Genomic DNA, 20089 nt, shown 5'->3' with positions numbered 1-20089 from the left:
GGGCCGGGCCCGGTGACCTCAGCGCCCCTTCCTGCAGCGCTCGCCTGGTTCTCGAGGCCTGCTGCAGCGGAGAAGGAAGAGCAGCAGGGAGCGGACGGGGCCGCCGCCGAGGACGAGGCCGAGGCCGAGATCATCCAGCTGCTGAAGCGAGCCAAGGTGAGGCGGCTCCTGGGCCCTGCGTCCTGCCGAGCGCGGCCGCCCGGTGCGCGAGGTCCGGCGGCCTGGTTGATGCGCATTACTTTCTCCACCTTACCGAAGAGTGAATGGAGGCTCCCAGGGCAAAATTGCCCAGAATGAGATTGGTCATCCGAGGGGGGATTAGATTTGACTCTAGAGGTTCGACTCTAAAGCCCGCAGTAAAACCGCTGCAGTCTCAAGTTCAGATGAAGATGGCACCCTGGGGATCGCAGTTTTATCCAAACAAAACATCTGGAATGTTTTGTAGCTATTTTTATCACTTAACCAGCCAAGCTGAAATGGCATAATTTTGTACATATATTGCATCCTGAAAATGCAATTTAGTGTTGGTTATCTGATTTGATTTTTAAATTTTTCTTTTTGACCACATCCTTTTTTACATTCTCTTCTCCTCTACTCCCCAGGTTATCTCATCTCTTTCACTGGGCTAAATACTGATTTGATACCAACAACGTCCAAATTTGTATCCCCCAGCCTGCAGTGTGCTGCTGACATGCCATCTGCACTTTGAGACCTCACCAACCTCTCATATTTAACATGCCCAGAACTAAACTCTTGATCTTTAATGACTCCCCAACACATTCTTTCCATCTTCTCTTCACTACCATCAGTTTTTCAGCCTAGTAACCTCATAGTTATCTTAAAATTGTGGTACCTTAACCATTGCCTCCCAGTACACTTAATAGTACAGCAACAATTCCTGTTGCCAACAAATCCAAAATGTTTCTCAAATCTGCCCCCCTTTCTCTATCTCCCCTGCTGTTGTCACCCCATTGCAAACCATCACTGCCACTGCCAGCACTCTAGTAGCGTTTCCTGCCCTCCTGTCCCCCTACAATCTATTCTCCATGCAGCAACTGGAGTGATCTTCTAAAAAATATATAATTGGATTATATCACCTCTTTGCCTGAAAACTTTGAATGACTTCCCACTGCCTTTATGATAAAATACAGACTCCTTGCCTTGGCCTATAAGACCCTGTGTGATCTAAACCAGCCTCCTTTGCCTACTCAGTTGGCAATAATCCTGTGGGTCATCATCCTTGCTTCATCTGTTTCCTTGCATTTCTTCTGAAAAACCATTCTTTTCAGCTTATAGTGGCTTCATTTATTTTCTATCTTGTGGGTCATTCTCCCCAGTTCCTTATTTGGTTGACTCATTCTCATGCTTCCTCCCTCAGTTCAACTGTTACTTCCTTGGAAGTCTTCCCTGACTCCCATTTAGAAGAGACCCCTTATTTCTCCTTTTCGTCGCTTCTCACAGCTCTTATTGGTCATAATTAAGCTTACTTGTCCTTCATGGTCACCTCCAGCCTGCAGGAAGAGAGAAAGACAGGATGGAGGACAAGTAGCTACCTTGTAAAGTATGATTAATCACATTCCTTCTGCCTGCATCTCTTGGCCAAAACATTGTCATATGGCCACACCTAGCAGCAGGGTAGGCTGACTTCTCTGTCACCTCTGTAGACAATGCCTGGTGCATAGTAGGAATTCAGTAAATATCTGATGACTGAATGAGTAGCTTCCTTCTGTGTATTGGGATTTATAATTATCCACTTCTGTCTGGTAGTACATGCATCTGCTTTCTTTATATTTCATCTTCTATTATTTATCTTCTCTTTTCAGTTGAGCATCTTGAAAGATGAACCAGAAGAGGCTGAGCTAATTTTGCATGATGCTCTTCGTCTTGCCTATCAGATGGATAACAAGAAGGCCATCACTTACACTTATGATTTGGTAACTCTTGTAGCCAATCTGAGCTACTACTGATAAGGAAGGGTGGATGCCAGGAAAGGGTTGTTAATTCTGATTTATATACCTAACCTTCAGGATGTCCTTAAACTCTTCTTTTTTATATTTTATTTTTTTATTTTTATTTTTATTTTTTATTTTTTTTTTGAGACAGAGTCTCGCTTTGTTGCCCAGGCTAGAGTGAGTGCTGTGGTGTCAGCCTAGCTCACAGCAACCTCAAACTCCTGGGCTCAAGTGATCCTCCTGCCTCAGCCTCCCAAGTAGCTGGGGCTACAGGCATGCGCCACCATGCCCGGCTAATTTTTTATATATATATATCAGTTGGCCAATTAATTTCTTTCTATTTATAGTAGAGACGGGGTCTCGCTCTTGCTCAGGCTGGTTTTGAACTCCTGACCTTGAGCAGTCCGCCCGCCTCAGCCTCCCAAGAGCTAGGATTACAGGCGTGAGCCACCGCGCCCGGCCTACAACTCTTCTTTTTTAAACTAAGCTTTCTTTTGGTTTCAATTTTTTTCCCCTTATGATGCCACTTATATAAGACCTCTCAATTCCAGACCAAAAAGAAACCAATATCGTTAGCATTTGTTTCTTCAGTGATGAGAGGACCTGGATTTGATTTGTCATAAAAGTATATGCAAGCATTTACTTCTCACACCATTGCTGTACTGTGTTTCTAGCAGATTAATTGGTGACATACGTTTCACTTTGAACTATTTTTGTATTTAGAGGGTGGAAGCAAAAGGGTATCTTTAGTTTAAAGGTTTTAAAATAAGTGGGAACACAGCACTCTAAACTGAAAAACAATTTGTAATTTGCTTTCAGATGGCCAACTTAGCATTTATACGGGGTCAGCTTGAAAATGTAAGTAAATAACTTTGTTGTAGTATCTTGAATTTGTGAAGGATTAGCCTCAAGGGAATTATAACAGTGGGGTACAGGCTAAGCTACTATAACAAAGAGACCCTAAAATAATGTGACTCCAACAGGATAGAGATGTATTTCTCTTTAGTGCATTAGTTCTCCCAAAGACAGAAGGCAGGTAGGTATAGGCACCTTTGCTCTCTGGTCCAGAAGCCCAGGCTCCTTCTAAAATATGTCCTCATCTGCATGGGTTAGTTGACTCACCTCCAGTCTATAGGAAGGAAGAAAGAGGATGGAGGGCAAATTATAAAATGATTTAAAAGTTCACATTTCTTCTGCCTGCATCTCTTGGCCAAAACTTTATCACATGACCACACCTAGCTGCAAGGGAAGCTGAACAGCTAAAATTGAGGAGATTCTATAACTAAAATATGGAGAGGAGAGTTAATTTTGGGGACTGTTTGCAGCCTCTGCCACAGTGAGTCTAGATGAGTGGTTTAAGGTATGAAGATGATGTGGGATCCTGATATTTTGATCTGTTTTCCCTTCACAAGGGTACTTTTCTGTGTGCATGTGAGTGTGTGTATATATATGTGTTTTGCAAAGGAGTGATGCATCAGACTGGTACTTAGAATCCAGGGTCACATAAGATAGTGGGGCCCAAGTAAAAGAAAAATCTTTTCCCGCTTTTAGGCAGAACAACTTTTTAAAGCAACAATGAGTTACCTGCTCGGAGGAGGCATGAAGCAGGTAAGGACATTGCCTAGTATGATGTCTCACTGAAGCAGTTTTCACAGTAGTCTTGCTTCCTAAAAACAACACCCTATCCCCCATTATGCGCTTTGGTAAAAAAAGGTGGATTTTTTTCCCCTTCTAGATCTATGTAACAATTGCCAGTCTTTCACTAATGCAACAGTATGGTCACTGAAGAATTCACAGTTGGCTAATTCCTCTAAAAGACTATGGCTTTGTGGCCAAAGTTATTCTAGAAGTTGATCTGAAATATTCCATGAGAAAATTTTACTTGTCATGAATTTCCTTCATTTGTCTTTCTCCCAACAGGAAGACAATGCAATAATTGAAATCTCCCTAAAGCTAGCCAGTATCTATGCTGCTCAGAATAGGTAAGTATAGTCAGAATCTAAGTGTGGCAGCAGCCAGGGAGTAGGGATATGGGCAGAAAACTTTGACCCTGGGATGTTATATATAATCTTCATTTACCTGCTGGTCATCTGGGTCTCAAAAATTCAGTGTCACACTCAAAGTGTTCTCTACCTCCTCATTGAAATTATCAGGCTTTTCCAGTTTTGCCCCTGCTGTTGCCATTAGTCTGCTGCGAGGGCACACAGCTCACATGGCCAGCTGTGTGACGAATCTAATCAAGCTGTCTATTTCTACTTGAAGTGGGAAGGGAAGTTCAAATTAGAACTTTAGCTCTTCTTAGAAGAGGAGGGAGCAATGTAAAAGCTGCTGGGTATAATTTACTTTGAAGAAGTCATTTTGCTGAGAATAAGTATCAGCAAAAGAAGTTAGGTATAAAGTCGAAGATGAAAGAGTTGGTATGGGAGTATCTAAGTGGCTCATTCGGTAGACTGTTTTTACAGTGTGTAGAGATGATCATAGCTAGGTTTTAGGAGGGAAAATATCTAGTAGAGGGGAGACCTTTGAAAAAGTAGGACAGGAAATAGGTGCTATTTTTAAAATAGTGGATAAGTCTATATTCTTACAAAGAAGAAAAAATCTGTCAGCAACATGAGAAGGCTTAGAAAACAATTTAGATGTATGCCAAAGGCCAGGAACACCGTCAAGTTAATGCCTTTCATTCCCTGTCAGTCTCTCTCGTTGGAATTCAGAAACGAAGTACTTAGGATATAAGCAGAGAACTCCTCTAGAGAGTTATATTTTGGGGTGAATTTTGGGACAGGCCTAGGACTTGCTTCCCTTAGGTTTCTAGTTGCTGCAAAAATTGGTGCCAGAGGTTTGGAGTGACATCAAGTTTGATGCTGTAGAATGGGTGCCCATCAAGGCCAGAGGCCCTGCTACTGTTCCCCGCTTTTATAGTCATCAGCCCCTTTGTACTCATCAGGACCTGTTTAGCCTCCTTGGATTTTGACTGACTAGGTTAGAACTTCTGAGAGCCTTTGACTTCAAGTCTTTTGAGAAGCTTTGAGCTTGGCCTATGCCAGGGAGGATTGCAGCTTGATCATTCTTGGAGGAGTAATAGACGGGACTAGTTGTTGATGGGGTATGGACTCCTAGGGTAAGAAGCTCAAAGCTAATAAACACTGTTGAGTAAGACAAAGTCATAGTCTTGTAGAGGTGAAGTCTTGTGTGGTAGGCAGTAATAATTAGCCTCTTAGTTACTCTGTACTTTTCATTTTGTTTTATTAAGAGAAGCATGAGACAAGAAAAGATAGCCAGAACCTAAGGCTGAGAAAGGCTGATATGAGTTAGGGAGGGAGTTGTTTGTAGACCTTTTGATCTGACTGAGAGCATCTTGTGGGCAACCTCCACCTGCCCAGTATCCTGGCTGAAGAGGGTTGCTCTTCCCAAGGTTTGGGTCTGAGGAAGGAACGGGATGCTTCTGTTCTGAGAGTAGAGTAGAACAGTAGGCCTTCAGTGCTCCCCTGGCAAAGCACTAGAAGAGAAAAGATGAGCTTTGTATTGCCACTTTTAGTAAGATACTAGAGCCCAAAATTGAAGAACAAGAACCAAAGCTGAGCTCCTGAATGAAGGAATTTCTGTCATGTTCCTCTGAATCTCTTTATAAAAACCAGCAGTGTCAGCCTGCATGCTTGGATTGACTGAGCCCTCTCCAGTTGACTAAGGGTCCAGGGCTACAGAGTTGGGGAAAATGCCTTCTAGTGCCCTAGCTAGAAGTTCCATTTCTATAAAAGAAGCTTTTTCTCAAAGACTTACTTACAGCTTAGAAGAAGTATAAAATGACTAAAGCCTCCCAGGAGCAGTATGAGGTTAGCAGTTGAATCCTCAGTGCAGGGTGGCCTGAGTCTCCATTCAGGCTTGTATTGCTTTGAACAGATGTAAGGCAAAAACCAACTCACTGGAGACTGTTAGTGGGAGATGATGAAAACCACTGGTTATGTCAGTTATTAAAACTACGGCAGCATTCTTAGCTCTTTGTTACATTAACCACTTCGGTATGGTGCTCCCTGGCAGCGACACTTTGCCCACGGCCGGCACTCATAGTCCACATGATAGTTTGCGCTGTGCATTGACGACGGATCTGTTTTGCTCTTGTGTGATGAGGAAAGCTTTAAAGCACTGAAAGCTTGTTTTACTTTACAGGCAGCTTTCCTTGTATGTAAATCAGAATAGGTAACATACACATATATGTTTTCATCACATTATTTTTAAATGTTCACAAATTTATTTTGATAAATGAAAAATTAGAAAAGTCATATCATGGCTGTCAACTAAAGTCAACGCTCGGCTGTGCGCGTTCATCTGTGGCTGTCTACTATAGTTGACGCTCGTACCGAAGTGGTTAAGTGGATGGCTTAAAAAAAAAAACTTCTGAGAAGAGGCAGATTGACACTCTTTAGAGACTTCAAGCAAAATTCCCTCTTCCCATTTTACACTTCCTTACTGATCATGCTTAAATCTAAGCTGGAAAAGTGAAGATAAAGAGTTTATGAGAGGTAAATGGCCAATTACTGATCTTTGCTTTACAGACAGGAATTTGCTCTTGCTGGCTATGAATTCTGCATTTCGACGCTAGAGGAAAAAATTGAAAGAGAAAAGGAATTAGCAGAAGACATTTTGTCAGGTAGGAAAGCTGACTCTTTTCTGGATATTGCCTTTTCTCCCCAAGGGGCTTTACTGTTTCACTTTTAGAAAGGTTTCAAGACACTTGAATCGGGAGAAGGAGAGTTATCCATTTTGGAAAATAAGTGTCTATTTTTAAGGTCTCAGCAAAGGATTTGGAATAAGATGTTTGTTTTATTTAAAAAAACTTGACTACTGTTTTGGTGTTTTTTTTAAAAACCCCATTGGGACATGTTTATAATTTATCTGTTAACTTTTGGTTTTATAACCTCTGTAAAATTGGGAAGCAGAAAGAGAAGATCTTTATCTCTTAGTTCAGCTACCAATCAAAAATGCTAATTATTAATAATTACCTTTTGGTCCTAGATATACAGCAAGTTAAGAAAAAATAAGAGAAAGAAGCTCATGTTTTTAACAGTTCATCTTCACTCATTGTGCAGGCTAGGAACAGAATGGGATGGGCAGGAAGCTGTCTTGCTCTTGACCATTTGGTTTTCTTAAGTTGGTTTTAAGTATTGGGAATTTTCAGATTTGACATTTATTTAATAACTCATTTCATACCTCTTTGCCAAAACTAGCAAGATGCTAGGGGTACAGCAGTCAACTCTATTGTTGTTAATGTAATGTACCTTGAAAGAGATGTCTGTATCCAGGTGTTTTCCAGTTCTTCTCTTGAACATACAGTAGTGCCCCCTTATCTGCAGGTAATGTTCCAAGACCTCACAGTGGATGCCTGAAACCGTGGATAGTACTGAACCTTATATACACTGTGTTTTTCCTATGCATACAAAACTATGATACAGTTTAATTTATCAGCTAGGTACAGTGAGATTAACATTAGTGTCTAATAATAAAATAGAACAATTTTAACATACTGCTAATTTCACGGATAGAAGATTCATTCTTATTGTAGCTCTTAGCAATCTCAGCACATGGTGTTTTTTTTTCTTAATTAAATCAAGAACTTTTATCTTTTCACTTAAGGAAGGCACTTTGTGGCTTCACTTTGTCCTATCTGAATTGCCAGCATCACTACTTTTGTGCTTTGTGGCCATTACTAAGTAAAGTAAAGATTACTTGAGCACAAGCACTGTGATACTGTGAGTTTATCTGATAACCGAGACAGCTACTAAGCCACTAAGTGACTAATGGGTGGGTCGAGTATAACACAACATAGGCACACTACACAAAGAGATAGTGCATGTCCCGAGTGGGGCAGAGGAAGGCAGTGTAAGATTTCATCATGCTACTCAGAATGGCATGCAGTTTAAATTTATGGTTTATTTCTGGAATTTTTCATTTACTATTTTCGGACCACAGTTAACTGCAGATAACTGAAACGCTGGAAAGTGAGACTGTGGATAAGGAGGGATAACTGCACACCAATCTTTGTTTTCCATTACTCCACCGAAGCCACCTTTATTAAAGTTACCGAATCCAATAGTCATTTTTCAACCCTTACTCATGAGCAGCTTTCACTCAGGTGATTCGCATCTCCTACTGGAAGCACTTTCTCTTGGCTTTTGGGACGCTTTCACCGGTCTCCTCCCCTTCTCCCTACGTCCAAATGTTGGCACGCCTCAGAGCTGTCTTCAGCCCTTTTTCTTTCTCTCTGCACTCCTACCCTAGGAAATATCATTTAGTCCCATACCCTGTAAATATTAGACCTAATGCCTTCAGCCCCAACTTGTTACTGAATAGCAACTTACAGGTGTGATTGTCTACCTGACATCTTAACTTGAATGTCCAATGGTCATCTCACACTTAACATATCCAAAATGGGTCCCCTAATTTCTGTCACCCACAGACTTATTTCTCTATTGGTCAGCTTCAGTCTAGTAACTGGTGCCAACATTTACCCAGTTGCTTTGGCCAGGAACCTAAGAATCGTCCATGATTTCTTCCTCATTTCTCTTATCTAATCTATCAGCAAGTTATATTGGATCAACCTTCAAAATATATCCTGTCAGACCACTTCTCATCTGCTTACCCTACCACTTTGGTCCAGGCCATGATTGTTTCTTGCCTGGATGCCTATAATCATCTCCCAGGTTTTCCTGCTTACTTCCCTTCATTCTCTCACACAATCAAATATCCATGCAACAGGCAATGTGATCTTTTTAAGACCTTTTTTAAGACCTAGTGATGCAACACCTTTGGAATAAATTCAGAATCATGATGTGGATCTCTAAAGCACTGTGTGATGTGCCCACACTACCTCCTGCTGCTCTCCCTCTTCCATTCCACTATTAATGCACTAGTCTTGTTCTTGCTATTCTTGCACATTCCAAGCCCAGTGCTAGCTCAAGGCCTTTTACTTGATATTTTTGACATTCCCTCTCCCATATCTTCCTCTAGCCAGTTCCCTTCATTCAGGTCTCTGCTCAAATATCACTTGCTCAGAGAAGCCTACCCTGACAATCCTCTCTTCCCACCTTAGTGTTGCTTTACTCCTTTATCCTTCACTTTTCTTCATCACACTTGAAAGTAGAAGGGTGTGTGTTGTATGCTGGTGTTTGCTTTGTGACTACGAGTATATATTTTTATATATTTGTGGTTTTTGTCTTCCCTATCAAAGAGGGATAGAGACTTTATCCATTTTGCTCACTGCTAAATGCTCAGTACCTAGAACAGTGCACATTGTAGAGGCTCAATAATTACTGAATGAAAGAACAAAAGACCCAACAAAGACCAACAAATATATCCAGTTTCAGTGCAGTGTGGAAGTGTTCTGAGGAAATCTACAAAAAGTGTAAAAACAAGTCTAGCAGTTAATTAAGTCACTTTTGAACTATTCACACCCTTGCTGTCTTTCATTTATAGCATTGACTATAGTTTCTTAACAGTGTAAAGCTATCTTTTTTGACTCCAAAAATAATGCCAGTTATTTACCACTGAAGAATATTTAGCAAAGCACTCAGAAGAAAGTAAAGATCATCTACTGTTTGTTTTTTACTGTGTCTTTAGGCTTTTTCCTCCCTGTGCTATTTACATTTTAAGAAATCAGTTAGGCCTGGCATGGTGGCTCATGCCTGTAATCCTAGCACTCTGGGAGGCTGAGGTGGGCAGATCACTCAAGGTCAGGAGTTCGAAACCAGCCTGAGCAAGAGCGAGACCCCCGTCTCTACTAAAAATAGAAAGAAATTAATTGGCCGACTAAAAATATACAGAAAACTAGGCTGACACCATGGCACTCTAGCCTGGGCAACAGAGTGAGACTCTGTATCAATCAATCAAGGGGATCACACTGTGTATTATTACTTTGGAACCTAATTTTTTAAAATATTAATATATTGTGATAAAATCTTTTTTTTCCAGGCAAAGGAATTCTTATTGGACAGAGCAAGCAAGTTTCTATTCTAAACATTTTTATATTTTACTCGTTATATAATATAAAAAATGTGTTATTATATTAGTCTTCACTTTTTCTAGAGAAGAAATAAATTCCTACTCAATTTTGAACAAGCAAATCCATTATCAAATGCATAACTAACTCTGTCCCAAGATATTACTTAATATCACATTAAAAACTTTTTTTAGGGTAGTTTATTTTCTGTTCTAGATATATATGTGCTTACTGAAGAAATGCTCATAAAAAATAAAGTGCAAACTTCAGTTACAAAGCAGTATAGTTAGGAGAAGCCAAATTTTCTAAAATATGTAGATTAAAGATAGGCATACATAGAATAAGGGCTGAATAATAGATATCAAAATGTAGACATCAATTCTCTCTGGTTGGGAATTTATATTTTGTGTTTTTCTGAATATTCTATAATTTTTTAAAACAAGTTTTTATTTTTCTTTTTAGAATTAATTTCTAGAGTTACCTATATAAAAGGTCAAATAGTATTACAAGTCTTAATTAAAAATAGCATTTCCCTGTAATCCCAGCACTTTAGGAGACCCAAAGTGGGAGGATCACTTGAGGCCAGGAGTTCAAGACCAGCCTGGCAACATAGCCAGATCCCACCTCTACAAAATATTAAAAAATTAGCTGGGTGTGGTGGTGTGCACCTATAGTCCCAGCTGCTTGGGAGGCTGAGACAGGAGGATCTCTTGAACCCAGGAGTTTGAGGTTGCTGTGAGCTGTGATTGTGCCACTGCACTCTAGCTCGGGCGACAAGGTGAGACTGTCTCTAAAAAGCAAAATACTCTGGCATATCCATTGGCTGGTCATAGGCATTCAGTCTTCATCTCCTTTCATGTGCTTGGTCACTTACCACTTTTTTCTCTGCTTTTCGTCTCCCACAATTTTTTGATATCTCTCATCTCCCTTGATTCTTGACTTTTATTATCCTTGTAGCTTTATATCTTTTTCATTCCTTAACTTTCATTTTAGTGATATTTTGGGAAGGAGTATAGAGAAATGCATGTGTTCAGTCCAGAACGGTAGATCTATATAGTCCAGTCTTCTGTTAATGGATATCAGGGTGTCCAGATCTGTTTCTTTAGAGTCGATTTGTAGCACTGAAATTTCCAGGTCAAAAGTTGCACGTTTTAAGGTTGTTGATGACTGTTGTCAAATTGCCCTTGAAAAGACTGTGTTAATTTACATTTCCTGGTTTTGCTACTTATTCACTTTGTTACTTTGGTGAAATTAGTTAATCTCTATGTGCTTTGGATCCTTGGTGATTAAGAGTAATACTCTCATAGGACCTTTAGGAGGGTTGAGTTAATATATATAAATCTTTTAGAATAACGCATAATACACAGTAGCTGCTCAAAAAGTATTAACTGTTACTAGTTTTATTATGGTAGTCAGACTGTGTGCCCCTTCTCTCCCAAACCCATTAATTTTTATAACCTTTGTCAGCTTAATGATGTGGGTTTTTATTTTTGTTTTTATCCATTGTGTCATGTATAGCTTTGAGAATGATGTGGTTTTAATGCATTATCTAGTATTTCTTTGAGAAGCAGTGTGGTCTATCTTTTATTGGTGCTTTTTTGCAAGTATATTGTCCTTTTGTCTCTTGGGTTCCCTTCCGTATTTGTGCTTATAGAGTTTTTTTTGTTTAATGAAAAGGGAATGTGAAACTAACATTTGTGTAGTTTAAAGAATTATGAGACTAGGCAGCCCGATATAGCATTACCAGTACCTTTGAAGTTCTTCCTACTCAAGATACTACTCCCCTGAATCCTGTCTCTATCATTTATTTGCTTTTTAAAATTTTTACCTCTGTGTCCCTTAAGATATCATTTAGTTTTTGCATATTTCTTTTTAAAATTTATATAAATGAATTACATAGTATATATATTCAGTTTAGGGCATTTTTATGATGTACACGAGTCTTTAATCTTTTTGGAATTAGATCTGAATTCATTTATGTTTATTTCCTTTCCTTTTGTTAATTTTTAATCAAGTAGCTATTCTGTCCCAGGTATTGTTTAGAATTTGAATAGCAGCAAATAAAGCAAAAGTCCTTGTTCTTCTACAGCTTAATGCTTAAAAAGGTATTTTTTAACCTTGAAATCAGATAAATATTTACCCATCTTTCTTCCTGATTCCCTATTTTTTCCTTTTCTTTGTTTCCGAACAGTTTTAACATTTAACTTTTTAGTACATGTAAAATTTATCCTGGTGTGAAATTGGTAGCCAATTTCTTAAAGATAATAAATCATTATTATATATAAATTATTAATAGTATATACTTGGGCTTCTTTGAGAGTTTTCCCATTCTTATGTATTCATCTGATAAGTCTTAATACAGTATACATTAGTTGAATTATATGGGTTATATGTTTGAGTTATATGGTAACATAACTGTCATATGCTTCTTTTGCATAATTTCTTCCCATTTTTCACTAATTTTCACATTAGTTTTAGATGTTTTCCACATCAGTTGTAGAATCATTTTGTCAAGTCTCCAAAGTACTTGAAGACTGAATTATTAGATTTACATTATATTAAGTTAGTTTTGGGAGATTGCTGTCTGAGTAAGTAGCATATTTTTGACTACTAATAGCAGAAAATTTCAACTAAATTAGGTTAAACAGTAAGGACACTTGCTATCTCAGGTAACTGGCAGTTCAGCAGCAGGGGCAAGCTATCGAGTTAGCTTGATGTGTGGTTCACTGAAGTCTTGATGCGTCAGGGCGTTTCCATCCTTCCTCACTCATTCTTAGTGCGTTGGCTTTCTCCCCATATGCCACTTGTGGTTGAAAAGTGACTGCAGCAGTTCCCAGGAATCTCATACAGAAATGGTAATGTCCTGAGGAAGAGGAGACTTCTTTGATGTTTCTCTTGGGATCAAGGTAATCTTTCCTGGAAGTCCCCAAGTAGATTTATCCATACTTCTCATTGGCTGGAATTGGGTCACATGGCATTCCTAACCTAGTCCTTAGCAAGAAAAATGGGATTATCATTGTTGGCTAAAACTGATGTATCCATTTTTTAACTGAGGATGGGAGTCCTCTCTGCTTGAGTTATGTGAGAAAAGAACAGATACTAGGACAAACAGCTGCTCTACCAGCAAAGGCAGATCTTTGTAATGTTGAATCTTCTTACTGAGGAACACGATATAGCTCCTGCTTATAGTTTTTTTCATATAGATGTGACAGCTATTTATTAAATAACTGGTCACTTTACTGAACTCTTTGCTTTCAGTTGATAGTCACACTATGATGCAGATCGAGCATCCCAAATCTGCTCCCTAAATCCGAAACTATTTGAGTACCCACATGACACTCAGAGGAAATGCTCATTGGAGTATTTTGGATTTTCAGGTTTGCACTGCATAACAGTATGTAAAGCACATATTCCAAAATCAAAAATAAATCCGAAATACTTTTGGTCTCAAGCATTTTAGATAAGGAATATTTAACCTGTAATTGTTTCCTTTCAGGTAGTTATACTTCTGTCTCCCTCTCCTGCCTTTATTAAACTTAGTTCATTGGCTGTACCTTTAGATCAACAGTAGATTATAGTGGTGATAGGCAACTTAGTCTTTTTTTTTTTCCGGCATATTATAGGGGTACAGATTTTAAGGTTTCAATAAATGCCCTTTCCCCCCCTCCACCCACAAGTCTGAGTTTCCAGCATGACCATCCCCCAGATGGTGCACATCTCACTCATTATGTATGTATATACCCGCCCCCTCCCCCCTGCCCAGTACCCTATTACTGTAGTACCTATGTGTCCACTTAGGTGCTACTCAGTTAATACCAGTTTGCTGGTGAGTATATGTGGTGCTTGTTTTTTCATTCTTGGGATACTTCACTTAGTAGTATGGGTTCCAGCTCTAACCAGAAAAATATAAGGGCAACTTAGTCTTATATCTAATTTGTACCAAACTCCAAACTATATGAATAATTATTACATATCCAGAACAGACCAGGCTTGCTTCAGTACCTATATACTACTGTATAGTATTTAATGCTAATATTTGTAACTTTGGCATTTATTTTCTTATGTGAGATCCATAGTTTATTTCTTGTATTGTCATTGTAGGATTTATTAATGTGATAAAGTTGGGATGCCTTCTGTCTTTTTTGTCCTGGAATAGGTATGGGATGTTGCACTGGAATGATCTGTCCCTTGAAAGTTGTGGTATCTATGATACCAGTAGACCAGATCTCTAGAGCTCATTCACTGGCAGCTTTTTTCTTTCTTCTTGATTACTCATATATTTTTTCCATTTTCTTTATTTAATCTCATACCTAGAACAATGCCAAGCACATAGTAAGCATAAATAGCTGTTAAATAAATGAATGCATGGGAAAGAATTTTAGAGAGCCATTGCTTTTCTAGAGGAACTTTTTTAAGGAATTATATTTTTAAAGCATAAGATATGATACTCTTGTGAGATCATATTCCTTTTCCAGTTCATAATTTTATGGATTTATTTCTTTTTAAATTAGTAAAAAGATATTTCCCATTGATTCCTCCCTCCTTTCCTTGAAAGTCTGCATTCATTTTCACATTTTAAATAATCAAACATTTCTAGAAAGTTGAAGTATTTTTAGTGACATACTATTTGGTTTCGTGAGTGCTTGAAGTCTGGAACCTGAGTTCAAATTTTGGTTCTGCCACTTATTAGCACTGTTACTATGGACAAGTTATTTAACTTCTCTGTTCAAATAATAGTAGAACCTACCTCATAAAGTTGTTATGAGAATTATATGCTCTAGGACTGTGATTAGTACTCATTAAGCACTATGTAAGAGTTGGTAGAATGTAATAGATTTATTAACCTAATTTATTACATGGTTGGCTCCTGTATTTACCACTCCCAAGTTATAAAGGACCTTCCTGGCTATTGTATTCATAGTTTCTCTTGGTTTTGTTAATTTTGTTAATCTATTCCCAAAGCCAACTTTTGGTTTCTTTAGTTTTCTTTTATTGCTTTTCTATTTTCTGTTTCACTTATTTCCACTCTAATCTTTATTATGTCTCTCCTGCTTGCTTTGGGTTTATTTTGCTCTTTTTTCTAGTTTCTTAGGTAGAAGATTAGAATTATTGATTTAAGATTTTTCTTCTTTTCTAATACAGACATTTACAACTATAAGCTTTAGTTGCATCCCATACATTTTAGAATGTCATGTTTTCATTTTCTTCTTCTTTTTTGTTTTTTTATTTTATTTTACTTCTTTTTTCTTTTTCTTTTTCTTTTTTTTTTTGCTCCTGTGTAGGGTTGGACTTTTTAAAACCTGAGTATCATTGTCTTGTGATAGAAAAATCCTTTTTAAAATTAGTATTGAAAGTGATACTTGATCTAATTTTGCATTTAACAAAATGCTTTGGGCTGGGTGTGGTGGCTTATACCTGTAATCCTAGCATTTTGGGAGGCCAAGGCAAGAGGATTGCATGAGGCTAAGGGGTTCAATTGTAACCTGGGCAACATAAGAGAGACCCCATCTCTACAAAAACACAGAAAAATTAGTGGGGCAGAGTGGTATGTACTTGTAGTCCCAGCTAATCAGGAGGCTGAGCCAGTTGGATCGCTGGAGCCCAGGAGTTTGAGGGTGCAGTGAACTATGACAACGCCACTGCACTGTACCCGGTCTCAAAAAAAAAAAAAAGCTTCCCATTTTTGTTACTTCCTTTATTTTCAGTCCCTCCCTATAGGGACTTTTCCTCCATTTATATTTTGGAGGGAAGGTATATATATTACCTTCAGTTCTATAAGGAGTAAACTAAAAATTTCTTTAAGACATATTTGACTCATTTGAGAAAAAAAAATTGTTTTCAGTTTCTTTTGTAATGTTTTAACATCTTTAACATCTCTTGCCTTTACCTTTTTTCCTCACTTGTTTATTCTGTATGAGCTATAATTTAAGAGTTACTGGAATTTATTGCAGAGAATTCTGAAGCCAGCCTATTTGCCATGTTTTGTAGGTAGCCTGTTTTATCCTGCCAGGATGCTTTGTTAGAGTCAGAAATTATAGCAGCCTAAGTTAGTTCATGCAGATTACCTGGTCCATGGTGAGTCTTCATTTTTAAGATGTACTTGTGAGCTTCTGTAGTCTGTCTTTGATTATTGCTTCTGTTCCATTTGCTCTGGAATGTCATTAACCTATATGTTGGCCTCTCTTTTCTTCTTCTCATTAATCAGTTTTCCCATCTATATTTTAGGAATTTCTTCAGTTTGTATTCCACAGTAGTGATCTATTCTTCAGAACAGTTCTGCGCTTTTCTTTTTCTGATTTTTTTTTAAATAACATTTTAAGCAAAAGTAAAGTGTAGAAAATTTAACAAATACCTGTATACCTTCCCCTCAGCTTGGCCAGATTTCAGCATTTTACCATATTTACTTCAGAATTTTTGTTTTGTAAGTTTAAACCCTATGTACTCCTCCCTGCCTATAGTTACCTATCCTGAAGTTGGTCTTGTTTGCCTACTTATAATATTTGTATATATCGACAAACAATATCCGACAAACAATATCCGACAGGGCTAATACATTTTTAAGCTTTATATGAATGGTGTCATACTGTACAACTGTTTCTGCTATTTGCTTTTTTCAATTAACATTTTGTGGAGATTTATCCATGCTGATTATTAACACAAAGGCTTTGTTTGCTTGCCAAACTGCTTGTCTGCTGAGTTGCAGCTGTCTAAAAGGGGTGGCTTCCTCTAATTAACACATTAACTGCCACGTGAGTTGTATTTAACTCATGCTAGTTTTGAGCCTGAGGCCTGGTGAAGCATATGAAGAGTCAATTCTCCAAAACAAATTCAATAAGTACTTCGTGAGTTACATATAACTCAAGTGGCTTGCAGTGTAAAAACTTATACTAGTGCTGCATGAGTTGTGTATAACTCACGCACAGAAAACAATAAAAAATTTTTCATTAAATTAAAAAGGATCATTTTGTTTTTGAAGTTTTTATTCTACTTTTGTAATAAAACACGGTGGCCCCAGGGAAAAAAGTTTCTTTTTCTAGTGTGGCAGTCAATGTGTTAATCCACTGGGGTGAGAGGTGAGGTTGAGCCTTTTTTCCATTCTCACAAGAAGTGATACAGGCTAGAAGTGGCCCTGGTCAGATTTATTTACTACAATTGGTGGTACAGTATTCCATTGTGTGATTATACTACAGTTCTTCTGCTGGATATGGACTATTGCTCTGTGTTTTGCTAGGGAAAATACTTCATTGAATATTGTTGGACCTGTGTCTCTGTACATACCTTCAAGATACTGCCTAGAGTATGTATCTAAGAGTGGGATTGATTAGAGTACATGTATCAGATTGCTTAACAAAGTGGTTTTACCAGTTTACACTTTCACTAGCAGTGTATTAGTGTTTTTTTTTTTTTTTTTTTTTTTTTTTTGGAGACAGAGTCTCGCTTTGTTGCCCATGCTAGAGTGAGGTGCCATGGCATCAGCCTAGCTCACAGCAACCTCAGTCTCCTGGGCTCAAACAATCCTCCTGCCTCAGCCTCCCGAGTAGCTGGGACTATAGGCATGCACCACCATGCCCGGCTGGGTTTTTCTATATATATTAGTTGGCCAATTAATTTCTTTCTATTTTTAGTAGAGACGGGGTCTCGCTCTTGCTCAGGTGGGTTTCAAACTCCTGACCTTGAGCAGTCCGCTCGCCTTGGCCTCCCAGAGTGCTAGGATTACAGGTGTGAGCCACCGCGACCGGCCTTAGTGTTCTTGTTGCTCTCTGCATATCCTTGTTATTATTGTCAGACTTTTCAATAATCTGGTGAGTTTTAAAAGGAATTTCATTGCAGTTAGTGAGATCTTTTCATGTCTTTGTTGGCTATTCAGATTGCCTGCTTTGAAAATTGTTTCTTCATATCCTTTGCTTATGTTTTGTTGAAGGGTTGTCCTCAAATTATTTCTAAGAGTTACTTATTTTATATTTTGTGAGTTACGTATCTCTTCATGGCTTTTCATTTTAGGGCATTTGACATAGGCTAAAATTTGGATTGATATTGAATCTTTTGATATTTTCCTTTATATTTTGTGTTTTCTGTCTTGTTTGATTTGCAATGACATTTCTATATCAAGTTTTTATAGTTTCATTGGGTGCTAATAATATTTAATCTTATATACAATTAATTTTTACTTTCATTATATCTTTTCCATATTTAGTTCAGTACCTTTAGGTTTTTAATTCTTTTTCTTTGTTCATTCGTTCAACCATTCAGTGCCTGTTACATGCCAGACATACTACTAGACAACTGAGATACAGCTATAAATAAAACAAAGTCACTGTCTCATGGAGCTACATTTCTAGTAGCAGAAGAACACATAGTAAACACTATCTAGTAAGTTGGTATGTCCAAAGATGACTAAATGCTGTGTTGATATGCTTATGAAGGAATATGTATACAGGGAATATGCTGGAGCAGCATGCTATTTTACAGAGGGGTCAGAGCAGGCATCATTGGTAAGAAACCTAGAGGATGGGAGGGAGGGAATAAGCCAAATGGCTGCCAGGGAGGGACAGGCGAAGGACAAGTGCAAGGCCCTGAGGTGGAGCATGCTTGACTTACAAGCAATTTAAACCTACTTAGTTTATATTCTGGGGTTATTCAATTTTCTAAAGTACTTAGGGGTGAAGCCTTCTTTTTTATTTTCTGCTGATTCTCATGAATTTTCATGTTTACTAATTTTGAATTATAAATTCATCTTCAGCAGGGGTTTAACTAACTGGTGAGATTCTGGAATGGTTTTGTTTCTTTCTTAAGGCACTCAGGTCCTGGCTTTAAATGGCTGATGTACATTTAGATATCGAACTAGCATGTGGCACAGAACGATGATTGCAAATTTCCATGTTAGTTGTTTTCCCCATCTAGATCCCAGACTTGGCCATTCGAGTCTCCTTGTCCCTCCTTGTAGTCTCCATGTGTGGTGTCAGCTGGTGGTGGAGTGAAGGATGGTGGGGAGTGAAGGAAGTGCATTTTTTCTCACCCATTCTTTTCCTGGAGTTGTAGCCTGTGACAGTCATCCTGGTTTTGTGCAGGGGCTTCAGATGTAGTAGTCTGTTTTTGCACAAGTCAAAGGCCTAAATTCCAGGATTGCAGAAACACTCAGGCCATCCCACAAAACTAACAAAACTGAGCTTTTGCTTTATCAGAGCACATGCTTTCCACTTTGGGTTTCAGCTTCTAATTTCTAGTTCTTGGGATTTCCTTCTCTTAGTAGCTCAGCTATGCATGTAAAAGATGTTTGTTATATTTTATCTAACATTTCCAAGGTATTTGAAGCAGAAGGGTTTCAGATTATCACATATAGCCTTAAGAGCCTGCTTTACTCCTTTCACTACATTTAGTGCCTTGGGAAGTGCTGGTCAATTGACTACCAAGAGATTTGGTTTAGCAGAAATTCCAGGATGTTTCTGGAACTTGGGAGCAAATATCTTTAGTTTCAAAGCCCCCTATAGACTTCCCTTTATTGTTATTGGTTGGGGGATAGGGAAGAATTAGAGATGGTTCTTTTACTAATGGATCATCTGTACTATTTTTATAATGTATGCAAATGTTCCAGTACTTTACCAAATTCTTTTGTAGTCTGTATTTATGTAAACCTAATGGGATGTACTGATAAATATGCCTAGCCATTCTTATGTGCATTCTTGTATGTAAATGATGCTTGTTCATTTTCTTAGTATATCTGAGTATTCCATTTGCTAATATTATGAGTAAAAATTTCTATAAAGAATTCTGATTTATAGGTAACTCATCTTTTTTTGTGATTAGAAACTTATGAAAGGATTATTTATAATTTAAGTTTGAAGAATAAATATGCTTCAGGTTCAAATAATCCCTTGGGAGTTCTGTATGAACAATTCCAATTTATTTCTCAGTTGTTATTAAAGCTGATTTTTTCTTATCTAATTTCTAACAGTTTTTATATTAATATTTCAAGAACCATGTTTAAATAAATTAGAAAAGGAACTCTTTTTGGGGGGACTTTTATTAAATCTGTAAAATTTTCTCATAACTTGGCAATATACTAAAGGTTTTCTTATGGAGCCTTTTTATTTTTCTTACAAGTTATGTGATAGTACATTTATTTATCAAAAATATTTCCATTTTTATT

General features: G+C 37.9%; 1 protein-coding gene across 4 annotated transcripts in view; it reads left to right on the top strand.

Annotated features, from left to right (window-relative positions):
- TTC19 (tetratricopeptide repeat domain 19) overlaps positions 1-20089 on the top strand; it is a 57115-nt gene that overhangs the window by 758 nt on the left and 36268 nt on the right. For all 4 annotated transcript variants that reach the window (XR_012912996.1, XM_075994022.1, XM_012737908.3 and 1 more), the window contains exons 2-7: positions 38-156; positions 1824-1934; positions 2772-2810; positions 3504-3560; positions 3873-3934; positions 6503-6597. Coding sequence is in view for 3 of the 4 variants with exons in the window: in XM_075994022.1 (XP_075850137.1) it covers positions 38-156; positions 1824-1934; positions 2772-2810; positions 3504-3560; positions 3873-3934; positions 6503-6597 (483 nt within the window). In the remaining variant the exon portion in view is untranslated. The remainder of the gene's footprint in view (positions 1-37; positions 157-1823; positions 1935-2771; positions 2811-3503; positions 3561-3872; positions 3935-6502; positions 6598-20089) is intronic.

Source organism: Microcebus murinus, chromosome 18 (assembly GCF_040939455.1).
Source record: "Microcebus murinus isolate Inina chromosome 18, M.murinus_Inina_mat1.0, whole genome shotgun sequence".
Classification (NCBI taxonomy): Eukaryota; Metazoa; Chordata; class Mammalia; order Primates; family Cheirogaleidae; genus Microcebus; species Microcebus murinus.
This window is presented reverse-complemented; position numbering and strand designations above follow the sequence as displayed.